Source organism: Miniopterus natalensis, chromosome 10 (assembly GCF_054644295.1).
Source record: "Miniopterus natalensis isolate mMinNat1 chromosome 10, mMinNat1.hap1, whole genome shotgun sequence".
Taxonomy (NCBI): domain Eukaryota; kingdom Metazoa; phylum Chordata; class Mammalia; order Chiroptera; family Miniopteridae; genus Miniopterus; species Miniopterus natalensis.
In genome coordinates, this window is record NC_142090.1 from 63,105,770 (window position 1) to 63,127,210 (window position 21,441).

General features: G+C 39.9%; 1 protein-coding gene across 1 annotated transcript in view; it reads left to right on the plus strand.

The window, feature by feature from the left end:
* Positions 1–12: 12 nt before the first annotated feature.
* UMAD1 (UBAP1-MVB12-associated (UMA) domain containing 1) overlaps positions 13–21,441 on the plus strand; it is a 182,270-nt gene continuing 160,841 nt past the window's right edge. The window contains exons 1-2 of the mRNA XM_087821177.1: positions 13–110; positions 16,876–16,972. Coding sequence (XP_087677303.1) covers positions 16,891–16,972 — 82 coding nt within the window. The 5' untranslated portion in view covers positions 13–110; positions 16,876–16,890. The remainder of the gene's footprint in view (positions 111–16,875; positions 16,973–21,441) is intronic.

Sequence of the window (21,441 nt, forward strand, 5' to 3'; positions counted from 1 at the left end):
GCCTGAGGCTCCCGGCTGTGACCTCCGGTCTTCCCGAGGCTACTTGACCCCGGAAGCAGGGTGTCGGGCTCCGGTGCGGATGCGGCGGGAGACGGCGGTGCGAGCCTCAGGTACCTCTTTTCGCTGGAGGCGCCACAACCTCGCTGTGTACCCTTCTCTCCACCCACGGATGGGGAAGAGAGAGGCGGGAGTCGGTGCTGTGCACGGGCTGTTCCCATTTCCCTCCCCCACCCCAGGTTCTGCGTGGAAAGGGCGTGATTCTTGCTGATGAAATCTTGGGATAGGGTTTCTTGTTTCTTTTATACCTGCCCTCCCACAGGTGGGAAGTGGGGGCGCCTGTGGCCTGCGCCGCCTTTGTCAGGCCCCCTGATGCTCGCTGGCGGGGGTCGCAGATTTCCTTCCCAGGCTGCGTCACTGGCTCTTGTCAGCTTCCCCGAGTGTAAGGGGAGGGCTCTTCCCGTCGCCTCTGCACTTTCTGGTCCTGACAGCCCGACCACACTGCGGAGGCGCGGGTGGCCTCACCTCCTAGTTAGCGACCAATTGAAGCGTCGGGGGGGGGCGGGGGGGGGAGGACCCCTAGGCTAGGATAGGAGACGAATTTTAGTTGCTGTTAGATCCTGACCAGGTGCACTTCTCCCTGATACATAATTTCCCCATCAGCAAAAAGAGGGGGTAGATAATGTTTTGCAAAATCCCAACTGACTGACTATAGCCCATATGGTTCACGTGTCCTTTTTAACTCCTCTGCAATCTTCCCCCCATTGCTCTCCACTCCCCAGGGCTCTGGAGGGGAGATCTGGAGGTGTGGAAGGTAACCTGTTTCTAGGAGATTGGGGCGAGGGGAGGAGGGGGAATTCTCTAATCTCATTAGCTCTGTGGCTGCCGATTTCCGTGTTTGTTGTTTTTTTGTTTGTTTGTTTTTACCGGTTGGTACCTGCCTTGCCAGGGATATTCCAGAATGAGTGCTCATAAAAATACCTGTCAGCGGTGTTGCAGAAGTTGGAAAACACATTTTATTGGATATTGTTATTTTTTGAAAACTGAGTCCGGAGTTTGCCTAAGGCACCTTAGTTGTTATCCTTCAAATTCAGGTACCTAGCTGGAGCCTTAAGCAAAAAAGATCCTTTTGAGACTTCACCTGGCAATTTAAGGTGGAAATCTAATGTACCGTAATTAAATGATAGCCTATCTCAGTGTTTACTTAGCACTTAATATATTTGTCTTTTAATGTTGCTATCACTAAAAGAAATTTAAAGAATTTCGTTAACAGGTGCAGGGTGCAGGTGAGTTGGTGTATAAAAAAGTTGTGGCTGTGTTGGTGCAAGTCTGTAAAGTCTATTTTATGTTTCAAAGACTTAATGTCTTTTGCACTTTAGTGTTGCTTTGGAAAAGAAGTCGATGTGCATTATATAGGGTAGGGTACGCAAGAATATAATCTTTAATAGCAATTTTAAATGATGCTACTATCATTGTTTTATTACAGTTAAAAGACCACTTTTACCTACCAACAGCATTTTTTTAAAAAAAGCAACACAAGCAAAACAGAGAGACGAGCAAGAAGATAATTTAAAACGGCTTTTCAGGTATTTTTTGAGTCAGTTAAAATTTATTATATAATAATACAACATACAGAGAAAGTATATATGGCCAGTATGTATACAGTACTTTCTAGAGAGATTAAATGAACCCATTTAGCTTAAGAAATGGAACTTTACCAATTAGTAGTTTGTACTTCCTTAATTAAATCTTTTTCCCTACCAGTCAGAAAGAAACACTATCTTGAAAACACTAAGCTTTTCTATATATTTTTATTTACACATGTAGACATTCCTAAATGGAATGTTGTTTAATTTTGTCAATTTTGACCTTTATATAAATGGAATCATACCACATATATCTTCTGACTTGTTTCTTTTGCTTGTTTTTGAGATTAATCAATGTTGACACATGTAGGTGGAGTTCATTCTTTTCATTCTGCTATTTTGCTGTTATTGGCTGACATTTTAATTGTTTGCAGTTCTTTTCTATTGTATACAGAGCTTCTATGGATATTTTTGTACATTTTTGTTGGTGCACTTGTGCAAAAGTATATCAGTAGAATTGCTGGAACACAGGGTGTGCATCTTCAGCTTTACTAGTAAAACCAAAAATTTCCCCAAGTAGTGGTACCAGTTTATTCTCTTTCCAGAAGAGTAGGAGAGTTCCAGTTGTTCCTCATTTTTTGCCTTAATTGCAATGATTGAAGTGAATAACTTTTCTCATATTGAACCATGTTCACATTCCTGGAAAAAACACAACTTGGTTGTGATATATTATCTTTTATTATATATTCCTGGATTGAATTTATTGTTTTGTTTAGGGTTTTTGTATCCTAAAAAATTTATGAGTGAGATTAGCCTGTAATTTGTCTTTCTTATATAGTCCTTGTGAGATTCTGGTATTAGGGTTATACTAGTCTCAGGGAAATGAGTTATGGAGTGTTTCCTCTGTTCTCTCAGATACTAAGTAAAATGGAACTTAGCTATTTGTTGGCTGGTACTCACATGTAAAACATTCTGGGTCTGGTATACAGGCATGGCATGCCATGTTTTATTGCGCTTTGCTTTATTCTTCACAGTTGTTGCGCTTTTTTACAGACTGAAGGCAAGACCTTCCACCAGCAAAATGATTATGACTCACTTTATTGCAAGACTTGCTTTATTGCAGTGGTCTGGAACCAAACCCGCAATATCTCAAGTTATGTCTGGTTCCCTGTACCTACTGCTTTCAGCATATCCCATAAGTTTTCATAAGTAGATGTTCATCATCATTAAGTTCAAAATATTTTCTGGTTTCCAACATATTTCTTCTTTGACTCATGGGTTTTTATTTCCAAATGTATAGGTTTTAGTTATTATTTTGTTTTGTTATTAATTTCTAATGTAATTGCATTATATTGGATGGTATGGCCTGATACAGTTCTTTCAAAGTATATAAGACTTGCTTTAAGGCTTATCAAGTACATGGGCAGTTTTTGTAAATATTTCATGTGTGCTTGGGAAAAATTGCATTTTCCAGTTGTTGGATCACGTTTGTAAATTGCAGTGTTCAGCTATTTCTATTTTATTACCTTTTGTCTGATTAATGTCTCAATTGAGATAATTGTGTTAAGTAAGTATCCTATAGGTGGTAGCATTAGCAGGTTCTCCTTGAATTTCTGATGACTTGTACTATATATTTTTGAAGATTTGTTACTCGGTACATACAAAGTTAGGACTCTGAAGTAAAATGGTGAAATGAAGTAGTGACTATCTCAGATCACGCTTTTTGCCTTAAAGTTAATTTCCCCAGCTACTGCCATAGACACACCAGCTTCCTTTTGCTTAGAATTTGTTTTTTGTATTTTTTTCCATCTTGTACTTCACGTAAGGCAGACAAGACCCATGGCCTTGGATGCTTATTTCCTCATCTGTTTCGTGGTTTATCAGCAGGCTGACTTGGCCGTGCTCATAACGCTTATAAATTGTACTTGTGGCAGTAGGAATAGAAAAAAGTCAGCGGTTTCATGAGATATCATGAGGTGCGGGACTTAGTGGTTGGTGGACAGGGAGAGGCTGAAATCAAGGTAACAGTTACGGTTTTGTTTCTCGCAGCTGTTTGGACCATTGGACTTTTTTGGAGATGGGGAGCAGAGTGGTGCTGGGAAGATGACTCAGGCTTGGACTTTGAGTCAGCGTAGCACAGAATGAAGAACATAGACTTTAGAGCAGATAGCCTAGGTTAAGTCCCGATACTTTCACTTACGTGACTTCTGGACAATCACTCATCCTCTCACAGTTGCAATGTCTGTATTAACGTGGGAGGTAAAGCTTCATATGGTTGTGAGCATGAAGTAAAATTGTGTATGTAAAGCATTGAGCACAGTGCCTTGTTACACTGCGTACTTCAGTAATAAATTACAACTTATGACTGTTAGTAGCATGGCCAGATTGTCCTTAAGTATCTGTTGGACAGCTTGGTAAGAATAGTGACATAGTGAAGGAGGAAGAAAACCGCAGGATGCTTCCCCAGAAGGCAGGAAGTGTGTGGGTTTGTCTGAGAGGAGATCCTGAATCTGTCTGGCTTTTACTCAGCTCTGCTCAGCAGCCTGGATGTAAGAGATTGTGTTTTCTTACAGCTGTTTGAATATTACCATTTTTACAACTGTTTGAATATTACCAAGATGTTTTCTCTACTTATCAACAGTTACTTGTGGAAAATAATGATCAGAGAGAGAGTCTTCTTACTCTTTGGGTCCATACTGTGCCTTCTTTATGTTGGTCTTATTCTGGTAATCTCTTACTGAAGGAGAGACGGGATGGCTGAGGTTACCTTAATCTCCCTCACTGAACTTTCTTGCTCTGTGTCTACAGACGGATGCACACGTTTCTCAGCTCGCTCAGCTCCCACTGGCTAACTCGCACTGGTTGTATGTGGGTGTGCTGGGCTGACATTGAGTGGCTCAGACTGTTGAGGTCTCTGAATGAGTTAGAGATGAGCAGTTTGTACTTCTTTGAACATGAAGGAGACCTCCATCCTGTGCTGTGCTCATGGGGCTTTTTCTGTCTGGGACCCTGTTTTACAAAGTCTTCCTTGGGCATGTACAAACCGTTGACCTTCGAATGGAGGGGAAAGATCTACTTGGGGGGGGGGGGGGGGAGTAAAGGTAAGGGAGGGAATCTAGTTCTGCCAGACTTGAGAAAGAGTTTGCAGGCAGTGGGATGTCTGGCAGCCTGTTTTCCTCTGGTAGGGACAGCTTCTGTATTTTAGGATTAAGTTTAGGCAATGGAAATGGATGAAATGCTTTCCCCATCTTTGTGGCTGACTCTCTTGTTTTAGTTTGTTTACTCACTCCTTCATTCCTTGGATAGAAGTAGCAGCATGTGGCAGAGCGCACAGACAGGAACTCTTGGTCAGCTTTATTTCTTGGTCTGTCCTCAAGGATCATGCTTGTTCACGGAAATTTGACTCTGGCTTTGGCATATGGTTGAGAGAGCTATTGCCAGTTGTTGTCTTGTGTTATCTTTATGCACTTTAATGAAAAATTGGGAGGAGGTAAAAAAAAGCCAGCTTTCTTGTTTACTTGGTAGTCTAAAGTAAATTTTCAGACAAATAGCAGAACTTATTGACTAGACTGTTAGCAATTTCTTAGCTTCTTTCATGGCTGATGCTAATCTTACCCAGGACTCAGCACCATACTTTGTGCCACCGGCATTGTGAGAGGTGATAGAGAAGCAGCTCAAAGAGGCAGCAAGTAGCCCGGCCGGGCGTGGCTCAGCGGTTGGGCATCCACCTAGGATCCAGGAGATCGGGGTTCGATTCCTGGTCAGGGCACATGCCTGGGTTGCAGGCTCGATCCCCATTCAGGGGCGTGCAGGAGGCAGCCAATCAGTGACTCTCCCATCATTGATGTTTCTATCTCTCGCTTTCCTTCTCTCTTCTTCTCTCTGAAATCAATAAAGATATATTTAAAAAAAAAAAAAAAGAGGCAGCAAGTAGACTGGGCATTTCCTTGAATTTGGAGAAAGTGTCATGTCTGGTTCTGTTTCTCTAGGGTCTACCACTGTGCCTGGCCAGTATTTGCTCTTCCAGACATGTTGGTTGAATGAATTAAAAGTGAAGATCAAATGACTGAATTTGTTGTTTGTTTTTATTTGGGTAGGAAGTAAAGACTTTTGATCATGCAGTTAGATTGTGTTGAAAGTCAAATGCTGCAGATTTTTAGTGGGCAGTTTTGGGAGTGCGTCCTTTTGGAAGCTGAATGCAATGGTTCCCGTTGTGTGTTCAATGCATTTAAGTGAGCTAAGAGAGCACTTTATAGACCCACACTGAATAATGCTTTATTTTTTCTTTATTCATTCTAGGTTTCCCTGTGCTATAGAGTTGTAAAGAGGTGTGGCCTTGCATCGGATGACTTCCTTCTCCTTTAAGACATTATTTAAATGTGTTTACTCATCTAAGACATTTGTTACATGTGAAGGGATGTATTTTTGTTAGAGTTGCCTGAAGTCTTTTTCAGGATGCTTTTTCATTTCAGAGTTGCAACATTGAAGGCAGTGGGCAGAAATTTGTATTGTATTGGTAGGTTCAGTGTTATTTAAGCCAAAACCAAAATGTGTTGTTGGTTTTTTCCCTGACAGTTATGTAGAATTATGTTTGTAACTTCATTAAAACTTAAACTTAAAAATATATCATTGTATTATTAATTTAGAAGAGTTGGGATAACAGTAACGTCTTTAAATTACCTTCTTGGTCAATGAAGGAGACCCAAATGATATAAATTATAAGTACAGTTTATTTATAAGCTCCAGAAGGCAGCAACTTTATCTTCTAAATTTCTACATCCCCCCACACTATTTAGAAAAAAAAATCCATGGTGTTCACATTGTACTGCAGTAAAGAGAGGAAAATTGTTGTTGTTTTCTTTTTTAAATAAAACCTCTTGAAATTAAGATGTCTTTGACTAGAGTGCTTCATATACTAGGCAGTCACACCCCTCCACAGAGGAGTAGGTTACAACAAAGAGTTATCTGGACCAAAATGCTAAGAGTAAAGAGATTGAGAAACCAGGTCTAATGTAATGGGGGATCCCCCCCTAGATTAGTAGAATCAGAGGAGACTTTCTTATATTGTTCTATTTTTCTTTTTGTGGATAAGAGACAGTAGGGGAAAAAGTAGTTTTTATCACTGTCAGGCTACTATTTTTAATTCTGAAAATAATAGGGTAATTAAAAGGAAAACAAACAAACAAAAATCCCCCAATCCGACAACAACAACAAAACAACACAAAACTTCCCTGATGATTCTAATAGAGACTTTAGGGGTCATGTTTGTTTGCAAAGTAATGGAGGAGAGTAATGTTCTATGAGGGCTGTTTTACCATTCAGTGATGGGAATAGGGTCTGAGAAGAAAGAAGGTTTTGTTCTAAAATTTTTTGGGCCAACTTGTGACTTTTCAAGATTCCTTTATCATATACTTAAAAAGCAGTTGTGCTAGAGAAAATTCCAGAAAATGAGTAATTCCAGATAATGTAATGCTTCCAGGATAGCAGGATTTTGTTATTCTAGTGATAGCTAATGATTGCGAACAGTTTTTGGTGGTGGTATCTTACAAGACTGATCAGTAGCTGGCTATTGAGATGATCAAGTGAAGTCTCTGCTGCTCTCCATGGCAACAAGGCCAGCTGTTAAAAAAGTCATCCAGTCGTGATAAACTAACATTCCCCCCACCTCCAGTACTCTTTCAACCTGGATTTCTGGTACTGTGTTTAAGGATTTCATGTTTGAATCCTATGTGTCGCATTTCTGAAAAGAGTTTTCTGCCTTTAATTTAATATGAAATAAAATAGGAAATGATTTAAATTATGAGGATCAAGAAAAAAACTATAAAATCAAGAAAATAAATATCATCCCAGCTTGGCACCTGTTGAAATCTACACTGAAGTTCCTGGGAGCTCCTTTGCCACCTTCTGGAATCCTCCCTTGCCTGATGTTTTATAATCACACACTTGTAGCTGGAGACCTGTGACTTTCTGAGTATTTTAGATGTTCTGTTTTTGCTAAAAATAATACGTATTTAATTTTGCAATTTGCTAAAAGCAACTATGCAGTCATATTAGGGAAGTGAGTTTTATTAAATTATGTTAGTTCAGTTTTTAATGGCTATATATATGCGCATGATGTTAATTTTCCAGTTAGGTGATAAGTGAACTTTTAGGAGTGTTAGAGGACAGGCTCTCTTAAAAATGAGGTTTTCACTACCACTTTGCATTTATCTGGATATGTTGGAAAAGCTGCACAAGTGTGTTCTGAGGGCACCTCTGAGCTGCTCCAGACCAGTGGAAATGGAATGGAAGTAAGAGTTCAAGGAGAAAAAGAACAATATAAAATTTCCTGCTGTTATAAAAGAACTTGCTCATCTATTTCTTAAATGGCTGATGGTGTGTACAAAAATGTTATGGTATTTATAATCCATTGGATAAATGTAAAAGAATGATGTCTTGGTTTTATTTCAACATGTAAATATAATATGCTATAAATTACATACTTTATAATTTTGAATGGAAAGCTTTGGATGACAACTTAAAAGGTAAAAGGGGGTGCATAATTTTTCAAAAATTTTGTAGGGGATATGTGAGCACCAAAGTATGATTAGCGGCTCTGAAACTTTTTTGCTGACAACCCAAGTTAAGAAATACATTTCACTGACCTAGCCCATGCATCCAAAAGCAAAAGTTCATAACATATTATCGTACATGATGCTCTCTCGTAACTTTTATGCTTCTCCTTCCCCTTCTTCTTCTTTTCGTTTTCCTGCTTCAGTCTATTAAGAAATCTGGCCATACCCAGCTGGACATGGCTCAACGGTTGAGCATCGACCTAGGATCCAGGCAATCTGGGTTCGATTCCCGGTCAGGGCACATGCCTGGGTTGTGGGCTCGATCCCCAGTCGGGGGCACGCAGGAGGCAGCCGATCAATGATGACTCTCATCATTGATGTTTCTATCTATCTCTCTCCCTCTCCCTTTCTCTCTCTGAAATCAATAAAGATATATTAAAAGAAAAAATTAAATAAAAAAAATCTGACCCATGACTCAGTAAATTGAGTTTACTTCCACTGAAGGGTTGGGACCTGCAGTTTGAAAAACAGCTATAGAGCCAAGATTCAGTTTTTTTATTTTGTTCCTTGACTGGGCTTTTTTCCTTTGTTGGGTCTAAGCATAAATCAGAGAGGTGGAACTATGTTAATACTATTTCATTAACTGGCTTTCTCACAGTTCTGTGGAGCTCATCCATGATATCAGCTTATGTGCCTTTCCCCGCTCCCCTTCCTTACCCTCCCAGATACCTGTACTTTCCCCCGTTACACCAATATCACAAATATCACAAACCTTCAAAATTAAAAAACCTAGGTGGGATGGAAAAATGGGGAGAATCTTCAGGTAATCCTAATTTGAAAAAGCAAATAAATGAGAAAAACTACTAGACAGGATAAAATAGTATAACACAAATACTTCAACTAAAAGGTTATCTCCGAGAGGACTGGGTGACAGCCACAGCAGCAGTTCTGAGTGTCAGGCCCACAGTGCCACACAGACATTAAAGGGGAGGGACTTTCTGACACAGGCAACTTTAGACCTGCAAGCTACATTTCCCAAAGGTTCTTCGATGCCTTGGGATCATCTTCAGGGGGAGAGGTGCCTTAACCATAGCTTCAGCCTGGTCCTGTTTTTCTTTTGTTGTTGTTTTATGGTGCCCAGAGCAGCAAGTGCAAATCTGATTACAGACCTTCCCAGCTCAACACTTTAAAAAAGGCTCTTTCACTGGTTCCTGAGTCAAGACCTCACAGCCTTGTTTTAGGGAAGGGCTCCTCCACTCGGCTCCCTGGGCATCTCCCTCCCTAGAGGTGCCTTCTTTAGACGAGGCCTGTACTCTCCTTCACTCCTTGTCTCCTAGAAGGCGGGCTTCACTCAGGTACCTGCCTGGCATTTGAATTTACCACCCCTGCATTCTACTGGAGAGGTCAGATGTTTCTACAGTTTTGAAATGTGAAACAATATAGTTAACATTTTACTCTTGGTGAGACAGCCAAGCATAATGGTTTTGAAAACTTTGAAGAAAGGGAGTATATGCATCATTTTGGTATATTTAAGGGGATATATTTTCATAGTATCATTTGACACCACAAAGATTATGGTCTCAATCCCTGAACTTTCATATTTTCTATTTGCAATAACACTGATGTTTTTGATTTCAGCTATCACTTACATGCTGACAACTCCTGAATTCCAACTAATTCCTTTCACTGGAGCACTGGCTTCCATTTTTCCAACAGTGTTTTACATATTTTTATTTGTAGCAGTCACTGTTACCCTATATCCAACTTGTCTGAAATGGAATTGATTCTTTTCTTCTCTTGAAATAAACTTCCCTGTTCTACTTCCCTTTTCTTAATCATGAAATCACTTTCTTCAGTCCTTCAGGTTTGAAACTTCAGTCATCTTGCGTTAATTTCTTTCATCAGTATTTTGTACAGTTGAGAGTCACTAGTCCTACTCCATATTTCTTTTTTTAAAAAAAATATGTCTTTATTGGTTTCAGAGAGAGGAAGGGAGAGAGAGATAGAAACATCAATGATGAGGCATTGATCGGCTGCCTCCTTCACGCCCCGCAACCCGGGAATCGAACTACAATCTCCTGGATCATAGGTCAATGCTCAAGAGCTGAGCCACACTGTCCCTTCTTTTTTATTCAAACTCCTTCCATCTTAGTTCAATCCCTTTTTACTACTTTCTAATTTTTTGACTCGATACTTTCAAGCAATCTCTCCAGCATATTATTTTACATTTTAATCTTTCTGAAACACTCCCTTCCTCAAGATCCTAGACTACACAATAATAGTAAACAAATCCTGTATAAAACTCTGGATATTCTATCATTTCCTTAACTTTTTAGTTCTTTCAATAATTTACCTGTACTTTTCTTTTGCAGTCTTATTTTCTATTGCTTATCTACATACCTCTAGTGAGGTCACCCCCTTTGCTGTCCTCTAAACACATTATGTTCTTTGTTCGTATTGACGCTTTTTATAGGAAAGGCCTTCTCTTCTTTTATATCTGTACCCAACCCATCAGATGAGGTTAAACTCAGGGCTACCTATTTGTGAGGTCTATCAGGGCTCTTCTAATTCTCATTGATCCTTCTGGAATGTTTTATACTGTTTAATGCTGTTTTTGGTAATATAATCTTGTCTCTCAAGATTAAAACTACCAAAAGCATGGACCATCTCCTTTTTTGGTATCTAGAATAAATTAGTAAACTCGTTATCTAAATTTGTATTAATCTTACATAATCATGCAGTTCATAACCCACCATACAGAGGAAGAGGAAGATTAAAACATTGTTTGATTTTAATTTTTTATCAGTATGAAATATACATATTTATTAGATTTGGGCACAAATATGAAGAAAAAACGTGTGTATATATATTACTTTTGTAGTTAAGTGTCTGCTGTCTATTGGTTACATTAAAATTTCAGTTTATGTGATATATTTACGTTATTTAGTAGTCTGATGAAATCAAAAGAAGATAACCAAGTTGAGAAACCGAGTTTGCCTTAATCCTTTAATCCTTTTGTCATGGGAGATATTACTTAAAAGGTAAGCCTTAGACTAATAGGAAAAAAGTAAATATATTAACTTGCTCTATCCTCCTCCCCTTCAGAGCAATAGGGTGTGCCTGCGGGCAGTCAGGGTAGCCCTTGTATGTGCATCCTGTATGTACATTAAAATAGTGAAGATACTGTTCTTTTATTTTTCAATTTTGTGTAAGTCCTTAGAGAAAATAAGCACTTTTCGTACAAAGACTGTATCAGTAACATACACAACGTTGTTTAAGGGATTTGAGACAATTTTCTAAATAGTGAACTACATTTATGTGACATCTAGAATATTGTGCTAATAATTGTATTTTAAGAATAGCTTTGTTGAGGTATAATCAACATATGATAAATTGCACATATTGAAAGTGTTCAATTTGACGAATTTTGACATGTTTATACCCCTGAAGCCATCACCATAATCAAGATAAAGAATGTATCAATCACCCTCACAAGTTTCCTCGTGCCCCTTTGTAGTCCCTGCCTGCACCTCCCCATTCCCCAGGCAACCACTGATCTGCTTTCTGTCATTATACATTAGTTTGCATTTTCTAGAAGTTCATATAAATGGAATCATACAGTATAAACTCTTTTTAGTCTGGCTTCTTTCACTCAGCTTGGTTTTGTTGATAGTCTGGCAAGTTGTAGCATATCTCAGGACTCCATGCCTTTTTCTTGCTGAATATTATTATGGATACGCTGCCGTTTGTTTATCCATTTATCTGTTGTTGGACATTTGGCTTGTTTCCAGTTTTTGGCTATTACAAAGAAAAGCTGTATAACATTTGTGTACAATTGCGACATATGCTTTCATTTTTCTTAGGTAAATACCTGGAAGGAGAAGGTCTGGGTCATGTGGTAGGTGTGTGTTTATACTATTTTACACACCTACCACAGTGTACAAGAGTTCCGGTTGCTCCACATTTTTGCCAACACTTGGCATGGCAAGCCTTTTTAATTTTAAATATTTTAATAGGTGTGTAGTGGTATCTCATTGAGATTTTAATTTGCATTTGCCTATTGACTAATGATGTTGAGCATTCTTTCATGTGGCTTTTTGCTACTCATGTGTCTTCTTTGGTGAAATGTCTGTTCATGTCTTCTGCCCAGTTTTTATTAATTTGTTTTTCATTATTGAGTTTTAAGGGTTCTTTATATTTTTTAATATGCACACATCTTTATATATTTTATATACATTCATCCTATATCAGGTTTGTGATTTGCAAGTGTTTTCTCCCAGCCTGTGTGTGGCTTGGGCGGGTGAATTCTTTATCTCGCATATCAGCGCAGCTCCAAGATTCTCATGTTTGAGACTTAGGAGGTATTCTGAGTTGGCTCCCAGCTCAGCCAGGCAAGAGTGTTGCTGCTAGATGATAATGTATTTTTCAGATAAAATTTTGGTATTTTTTTTCTGTTTCTAAATGTGAAATTTACTCACTGTAGACAATTGTAAAAATACTGATACTTGTAAATAAGGAAACAAGAGAGGAATATGCTTGAGAACTCCAAGCAAAAGAATCCCGACTGTCAAGGTGATGTACGTCAGAAGCATGTGTGCGTGGGGCAGCGGGACTACTACAGGCCTCCTCCACTTTGGGGATGGGGCTCTTAAATGACTCTTCCTTTTGCTAAGAAATGCCTCAGAGGTGTGGCAGGCTGGGGGTTGCAGTTTGTTCCCCTTAAATATAAGTTGGATGCTGCATTTGCAGTGTTCAGTCAGTATCTGGCCCAAGCACTTAGTAAATGTTTATAAAATATAAAGTAAGTGAAGGTCTTGAACACATGTTATGGAAGTCATAAACGTCTTCAGAACATAGAGCTGAGCTAGGCTTGGGAAAGTAAGGATTAATAAAGACAAAAAGTGAAATTAATAAAATGTATTGGACTAATATTGGGAAATATATTAATGTCCAACACAAATGTCCTAATTGTGAGGGACTCCTTTTCTCTGGTACTTTATTGATAAAAAGCGTCCAGTTTTGGTGCCAAACGGACTTGGTTTAAAATTCTAGCCCTGCTATTTACTAGCCACCTGAAGGTGGACCAATACATAACCTACTTTACTTCAATTCTTACACATTGTGAATAGCTATCTGTGCCTGGTTGGTGATTGTAAGATCATAGGAGATAGAGTATGTAAAGCATTTTGACATATTGTAGTGGGGTTTGTAGTTACTCCCCTTTTCCTTCCCACTCTCTAGTCTTAAGCAAGGTAACTAAATCTGGCTGCTGGAGTGGTGACCTAACCATGCAGCTTTCCCCCTCTGAGAAGAAGGTCACAGAGGGGAGATTTTAGCTTGGTAATTGCCAGCTCTACCAGGATACATTTTTCTAGCACTGTGTTTTTCAGTGACATGAAAAAAATATCATGACATAAAGATAATTTGATTATAGATTTTAGTGTCTCAGACATAGTCTTTTCATGCATGGAGCAATTCCTGTAAAGATATATCATTACCCTGACTTGAGGTCCCTAGTGGAATGAGTCATTAATGCCAGCAGCAGGGTTGATCATACAAGGGAATCCTGAGACTTGTATTGGGAAATTTACCATGTTCCTGTAAGATGGTGGTCAGGTAGGCAGAATACTAGGTTTGAGGGTGACTGGTACTTCTATAACAGTTTTAGAGTTGTTTCCAGTAGATATTTGCAATAAACTCGTCCTTGCTGCCATTCCGAGTTCTTCGTCACTGCCTCCGCTACCTTTCTCTTATTCCTGACCTGTTTCTTCCATGCCTGGAAGTTTCTTGACTCTTGGAGCCTAAATTATCCCTCCTCTAACTATGTCTGGAATTTTATGATGCTCTAAAGGATGGAATAGAATGTTATACATTGCCAGTAAGTCATACTTTCAACAAAGTGCTGCAGCCTGTAGATTGTTTCAGTTTTATGTTTTAGGTCATGAAAAACTTAAGTGCTTCACTTAGTTACTTAAGTTATAAATTCTGTACAAAATACTTGCATTAAAAAGAGACTCTGGCGCTACATCTGAGTTTGGTCTGGCTTTTGTAACCACATATCTGAAATGTGGGGGCTTGAGAATGATGTACCAGCACCACTGTGTGTTTTCTGTGTTTGTTCATTCCTGGTTTGTGGCCAGACATGGGAAGGTATTGGAAATTTGAGTCCTATTCAAAGGCTTTTCTTTTTATGTTAGAATGGGAACCACTTTTTAAAGGGCCTCTGCTCCTCTGTCCACAAAGCTCTTTGTTATAGCACTCTAATGGCATGTGACAGTGTGAACTAAGCAAGCCACTTGGCCACACCTACCTCAAGGAGGGTAGATGACTATAGCGCTGGGAAGTCTCCATTACGGAAAAGCTAGTGAACAGCCCTCATGATTCGGGGGTTCTCAGTTATGGTCACCATATACTCAGTTCTCTCTCCCTTCCATGGGCAGAATGACTCACCTGTCCCCAAGGGCAGTTACCCAAATTGTCCCCATTCGGTCTTAGCATCCTGCTCAAAGTTCAGTATTTCTTTATCAGGTCCAGATCACCTCTTGTTCTGGAGACTTCAGGAACTAAAAAGGCCAGTAGTCTGTCCCTTGTGTCCCTTCCCACCCTGTGGAACTGGGAAAGATAACCGACAAAACCACTCCCATTCAGAAAGGGGAGGAATGGGAAATATGTAGCAGTCGCAGAGTGGTAGCAATTCTGAAATCCCACTGAGCAGGCATTTTGGGGCCCCCCCCACTTTGGGTTGGAGAATGTTCATTAATTATGCCCAGATTCTGCTTCCTGGCAGAGCCCCCACCCCAGTCCATTGTTCTCCACACCCATTGGCTCCACCCTCTGAGAGTTTCTTCCTTTTCTAGTAACTTCTTAGCTACCACTGAAGTTGTCACTGGAGAATAGGCCTTCCTTGGGGGCCGAGTCGCTTTCTCTGGCAGCTTCCTGTCTGTAGGGTTGTGGCCCTCTTTTAATCAAGACTGTAGTTATTTTGGCAGTACAACCCTCAGAAATTCTCATGACTTCTTACTGATTCCAGTCAGCTTCACGTATCAATAGCCAGACCTACAATTTTGGCTAGATATGAACTGTTAGATTTTCTGTATTTCTCATCTTTGTACCCCTTCTTGTGCCCCTCCTCCTTTCTTTGTTTGAGGGTGTCTTTTCTCCACCAGCTTTCAGTTGGAGACCTACCCCCTTTGTCTCTTTTTCCCGAACCATTTACCCTGAGTGAAAGAACTTACTGAGCGCCACTTGATCTGGGCAGAGGGTTTAATGTCAGGTGTGCTGGCTGTACCCTTGATTTGATCCTTAGTTGAGGTTGAGTTTTAATCAGCTTTTGTTCCTTCAAAGGGCTTCTTTTCATTTTTAACCGTTTGGGGTTGAGAAGTTAGTTGCCTCCTACAGTCTTTTAAGTCTGAATGTATAAACCAACCAGTTATTTTTTGATATCATTTCTTTCTTGCCTGGGTTTCTTTTATCTTAGTTTTCTTGGTCCTCTCATCTTTTCCTTTTGCTTTTTCACCTACTCTTGTTTTTCACCAGTTTCGTAGAAGCCATGCTTCCTGTACTCTATCGAGGGTGCCAAACTATTTCCAGACTTTTCTTCTGGATCTATCACTATATCCAGTAAGCTCTTTCTTTGAGGATTTCAGAGGCTGCTCCTTTCCTCTACTGGAACATTTTCTTTCTCATGTGGCTTGTGTTTTTCTTCTCAATTTTTTATTCTTTTAACAAGTGAAATCTGCCAGATATGTTTTTTAACAACAAATAGGCTCCCTTACCATCCACTTGGATCTATAGCTCAGGGCAGGTCGACCTACGCAAATCCCAGTTCAGTTCTCAGTTTCTAGGAGGCTTCTGTTCAGATAAAATCTTTACTGACCCTCCCACCCCCCCCCCCCCCCCCGCTTGATTTTCTGGTTTGGGTGGAATATATGAAAACAAAAGTGTAGAGCATTTGCTGCCACTAGGACTATTCTTTTCTTTGCTGTCTGTTACATGGCTTTGTTTATAGGGACTGCCCTCAGAGTGTAGTGTGTATGTCCTTGCAAGTTCCCTTAAACTTCCTTCCCAGTTGTTTTCTAGGACTTGTTGGCCTGCCTGAGTGTGCAAAGATAGGAGGAGGAAGAGGTAGGGGAGCTTGCGCATGTGTGTGTGTGTGTGTGTGTGCGTGTGTGTGTGTGTGGTTTGGGGGTAGCGCACAATAATCGCACCAACACAAAGATCTGCTCTGATGGGAACTTAGAGTTGGCTGCAGCTTTACGGTGGATACAGTTCTTGAGTGTCTGAATCAGATAAGCCACTGGAGAGGATGTTTGAAATGCCTTCTTTTTTTCAGGCGGTCTCAGCTTTATGAGCTTTAAGCTAGTTATTGCATGACGGGTGTGTTTGTTTTTTTCCTTTCCTCAATCAAGTATATGATTTATGTTTATGTTTAGAGAGGTCCTACCAGATTCTGGTGTGACCTGTTGATGTTGGTTTTACACGGGGTGATTTCTTGGGTGATTTCCTGCATGTTCAGAAATTGAGAGGTTACATGATTCATTTTACCCTGAAAGTCCATGCGCCTTAATTTCTAGCTGTGTCTTCTGACACCTGGAGAGGAGGGCTTGTGTTTTTAAGTCTGGTAATGAAATTCCTAAAAAGTAGTTATTGTGATTTCTTTATATTTGACTTTTTACTAGAAAGGGTAGGAGTTTTACAGTTTCATTTGAATTTTACCTTAGATAGTGTTTCTGTTTCAGATCCCAGTGGCAGCAATGTTTCACTTCTTCAGGAAGCCTCCGGAATCAAAAAAGCCCTCGGTGTCAGACACAGAAGCAGATGGATTTGTCCTTTTAGGTGAGTCATTTTAAGAAATGAAATCATAATTACATGGATTATTTTTCTTTTAAAAAATTACTTGAAAATTATAGGATTGATTTTTTAAATTATTTCTCAGTAATTCCAGAATTAATTTATATGAAATCTATAAAGTTCACTAATCATTTAGGATATTGTCATCAAGTCAGACTCTTCTTATATATTGGTTTGGCTGTGTCCTGCCAATTAAATTTATAAAATTATCCCATTTTTTTCTCTCTGATATGCTAATCAACATTTTCATTGTAAAAAACCCAAAGTCTTGAAGAATCCTTGATAATCTCAAGTTCTGTTTTATAAATAGCAAGCCTTGCTCCTTAAATTAGCATCTTAAATTAAATTAGGCATCTGAAATATAAATATTTGCTGCATGCAGTACACTTTACAAAAAAATGTTTTTATTGATTTCAGAGAGAGGAAGGGAGAGGGAGAGAGAGACAGAAACATCAATGATGAGAGTCACTGATCGGCTGCTCCTGCACGCCCCCTACTGGGGATCGAGCCCGAAACCCGGCCATGTGCCCTGACTGCCATGACCTGGAGTCTAACTTTGACCTCCTGGTTCATAGGTCAATGCTCAACCACTGAGCCATGCCGGCTGGGCTGCAGTACACTTTTCAATGTAATATTAAATAGTGTCTCCTAAATGTTTAAGCCTAGTTTATTTCCTGTTATAAAATTTAAACTACTAATTATTAAGGTTTCAGTGGTTTTAAAATATATTTCTTTCAACCAGATGCTATGCTTTTTCCCAAGGGGAATGAGAAAAAATAACATTTTCTTCATGTCACTGTGTCTTTCCCTGAGGGAGGGTTTGTATTCTGGTAAAGAGGAGCCAAGACCCAGTTTCCCCTTGCGGCTCGTATCCCTCACACGTGGGCCCCTGCCCCCAGATCTGGGCTCCTCTGAGAGGAGGCGCGAACTCGCAGGGTGTTTACTCTCTGTCTGGGATGATTCTCAGGTGTCTTCCCTTCCAGATCCTGGTCTCCTATCTCCTCCTTTATGGCGGCCCAGACAGACTAGGGTCCCCTGGCATCCGTAGGATTTAAGGGTGTGCCTGAACTTTCAGCTTAGCCCCTCTCAGAGCCAGGCTCAGCCATGCCTCTCACCTCACACATTCACAAGTATGGTGGGTGGGTCTCCTCGCCTCTTCAGCCTTTGTCTTCAGGACCTGGGCTCTTGCAGAAAGGACACTGAGGTTTTATCTCCCTGGCCCTCTTCCAGTTCCTGGCCTTAATCTCTGGGAGATCAGAATAGAGTTTTCTCATAGCTAAGTGCTGCCATAGAATATCCCATCTTTTCCACAGTCCAGTTCTGGCAGGCCTGTGTGCTTTCCTGACTCTGCTTCATGTAGCCTGGGACAGGGGCAGTAGCTGGGGTGCTCAGAGTTGTTTTTTCTCTCGCCAGATCCTCTACCCCCGGGACAAAATATTGGGGCACAGTCTGAGCAGGCCCAGCGATTTTTCTGGGGAGCCTTCTGACTGGGATAAAGTGGGATGTTGTGGACACGACTGCTTATCTGGCCTTTCTTAGCATGTCAGGAATTAGTGCCGTGGCTTCGAAGTCAGGCTGGCTCTGTCAACCCCAACTTTCTCTGTTCCTTGAAAGCTGCCAATGTTGCTTCCCTTTCATGTAATGAATTAGTTTCAGTAGCAGAAAAACTGCAGGGATGTCTCTGGTCTCCTGTGAAGTGTGAAGTTTTTGCTCTGCTCTTTCAGGAGTTTCACAGTAAATTCTTCTCTCAAAATTTGCTTCCACAAAGCCTGATTTTCCAAACTCTGTTCTGTATTCTTTTCTGTTTGTTTGGTTTTGTTAATTATCACCTGAGGATATTTTTCCCATTGCTTTTCAGAGAGAGTAGAAGGGAGGGAGGGAGAGAGAGAGAGGCACACATCCACCGGTTGCCTGCCTCCCACACGTGGCCCGACTGGGGAAGGGGAGCGAACCCTTGCCCTTGACCAGGAATCGAACCCGAGACCCTTCGGGGTGCTGGCCGACGCTCCAACCACTGAGCCCCACAGCCAGGGCTGTTCTGTATTCTTTACTGTAGAACACCTCTGTAGTCTTCATAGAGGTGTTCTACAGTAAAGAACACAGAGAACCTTGCTTTTTCCTGTTGTTTCATGATTAGAAATCAACATTATTCTTCTTGTTATCAAGTAGCTATTTAAAGGATTCACGTTTAGTGTGCAGAGAATTAAATAGACATAGGACAGATGAATAGGAGAAAAGCATACAGATGCTTACATGTCCATGGCAGCCCTCATAGAAGAGTGAAGACCAAAAGAAGTGGTAAACCTAAGTGCATATATACCCGGTTGAATAAAGAGGCAGTTGTGGAAATGTGACTGAAATATGCGGGGAGACTAATGGAAGATAGGAGTTATTTTAACAAGGTCTGTCTGTATAGTTCTCTTGGCCTCAACTCCCCATCTCTGGTGATAAGAATGTCTCTTTCCTCCTGGCATCTTTCATATGGGGGTTTTATCTCTTGCTTTCCGTTCAAAATTATCCTTATGCCAAAGTGGCATATTTTGGGGTGGTGTATCTGCCACACCCTTCACCATTTTGGGCAAGTTATATAGCCTCCCGGGTGTCATTTAGCTTATCTAGAGAATGAACTTGATAACAGTACCTCCCCATAGGGTTATTGAGGGGATTAAGTGAGTTAATGTGTGTAAAATGCTTAGAACAACCCTGTGAGTGAAGTGGTGGTATCATATCTCCATATACAGGCGAGGGCCTAACTTTTCCAAGTTCCTCCAGCTGACACATAGCAGATCTGGAATTAGCCCAGGCAGTCTGATCTCAGAGCCTACCTCCTACCCTCTTGAACACTAAGCTATCCATTTTTTTAAAATGTCATATTATCATTTTTAATTTTAAGACATTATTTACATTTTAAGATTTAAAAAAAATTAAATTGTGTTCTTTACTGTATACAAGAGAAAGTGCTGATTTTTGTTTGTTTTAATAAAAGAAGGTTGGTATATTACTGTTTATAAAGTTTGGCTACCCCCAAATTTTCACTAGTTAATATTTCAAACATATTGAAGAAATCTAGAATCTCCTTACTGAAGTTGAGATTGGAAGATGCTATGTATTGTTTAGTTAGTAAAAATAATCCTTTAACAATGAGGGACTTAACTGAATTGACTGATAAAAGTCAGGACAGATGATCAGGAATATAGTTAATTGTCTTTAAAAATAGAATGGTAACATCTTTTTTTGAAGACTGGTTTGTCCTGCTGAGTTGCTCTTTTATCATATGGTTCTAAACTGACATATATATCTACTTCAGTCTCAGAGCATACGGTGGAAAATATTTTGGAAAATGCCAAATAGGTCAAGTGGTAGATATGAAATGCTATTATTAACATGGCCCCATACTTACACACATGTACTTCTGTTATCACGTGTTCACATAACTTTCTTTGTCCTCATGTGCAGTGGATAACTAAAGACTTAGAAACATGATTACATTTATGGCAACTTCTATCAGTGTGTAACCTACAGAATTTTTTAGATTATCATCTTATGTGGCTTTTACAGCCTGTTTCTAACAATTCAGAGTAAACTCTGCTGTTAAAAGAATAAATTATCTATATTTTCCCACTTGGAGCTACTTTTCCCCCAAGGCAAGCCTTCCTGCTTAACACAGTTAGGTCTCTGGTTGCAGTTATTAGATGGCATTGCTGAGTCGCTGAAGTCAACACCCCGTGAGTTGAAATTCAGGGTCAGGCAGAGCCTAGGCACTTTTGTTGATAATGGGAATATCTGGGCTGTTCATATACAATTAGCTTACTTGTGGATGGAAAACTTTTTCTCTCTTAGGGTTTCCAAAGCTTTTAGTCTTTGTAAAATGTTCGATTGTGCTGAATAAGTATAAGGAGGGGGTTAAAAAAGGCCCAGTAGAAAAACATCCTTTCCCTTGTAACCAGTTCCTATTCACAGAAGAAGGTAATAGCTGTTCATTCATTCAGTAATGAAGTTGAAGTAATCCTCCCGGGTACTCATTTTACACAAAAACAAATTGCAATTTTCATTTGCATCACTGGGTGGCGAGTTTTCTTAGTCTATACTGCTGTTTAAAACCCCAGCAAACATGGTGCTATTTGTAATCGCCAGGGTTTTCTTCAGTTATGACATGCTTAATTGTGCTTTTAAGGCATTATCTTTAAGTTGATTGCAAACTTGCTACCGTAGTGTGCAACCTCATAGTTTTTTTAAATCAGGAAAAAGGGGTATCTGTTGCCTAGATATTGGCATATAATTCCTTCCAAAACTAAGACAAAAGCATGAATTAGTTTAATATGCTATGGCTAAACTAAGGAAAAATAATAGCAACAGAAAACCCCCACAGAATATAAAATGAAAAGGAATAATTTAGATTACTGTTGTGTTCCGTGACACTGTTGACCAGATGTTGAATATAACTTTGGAGCAGG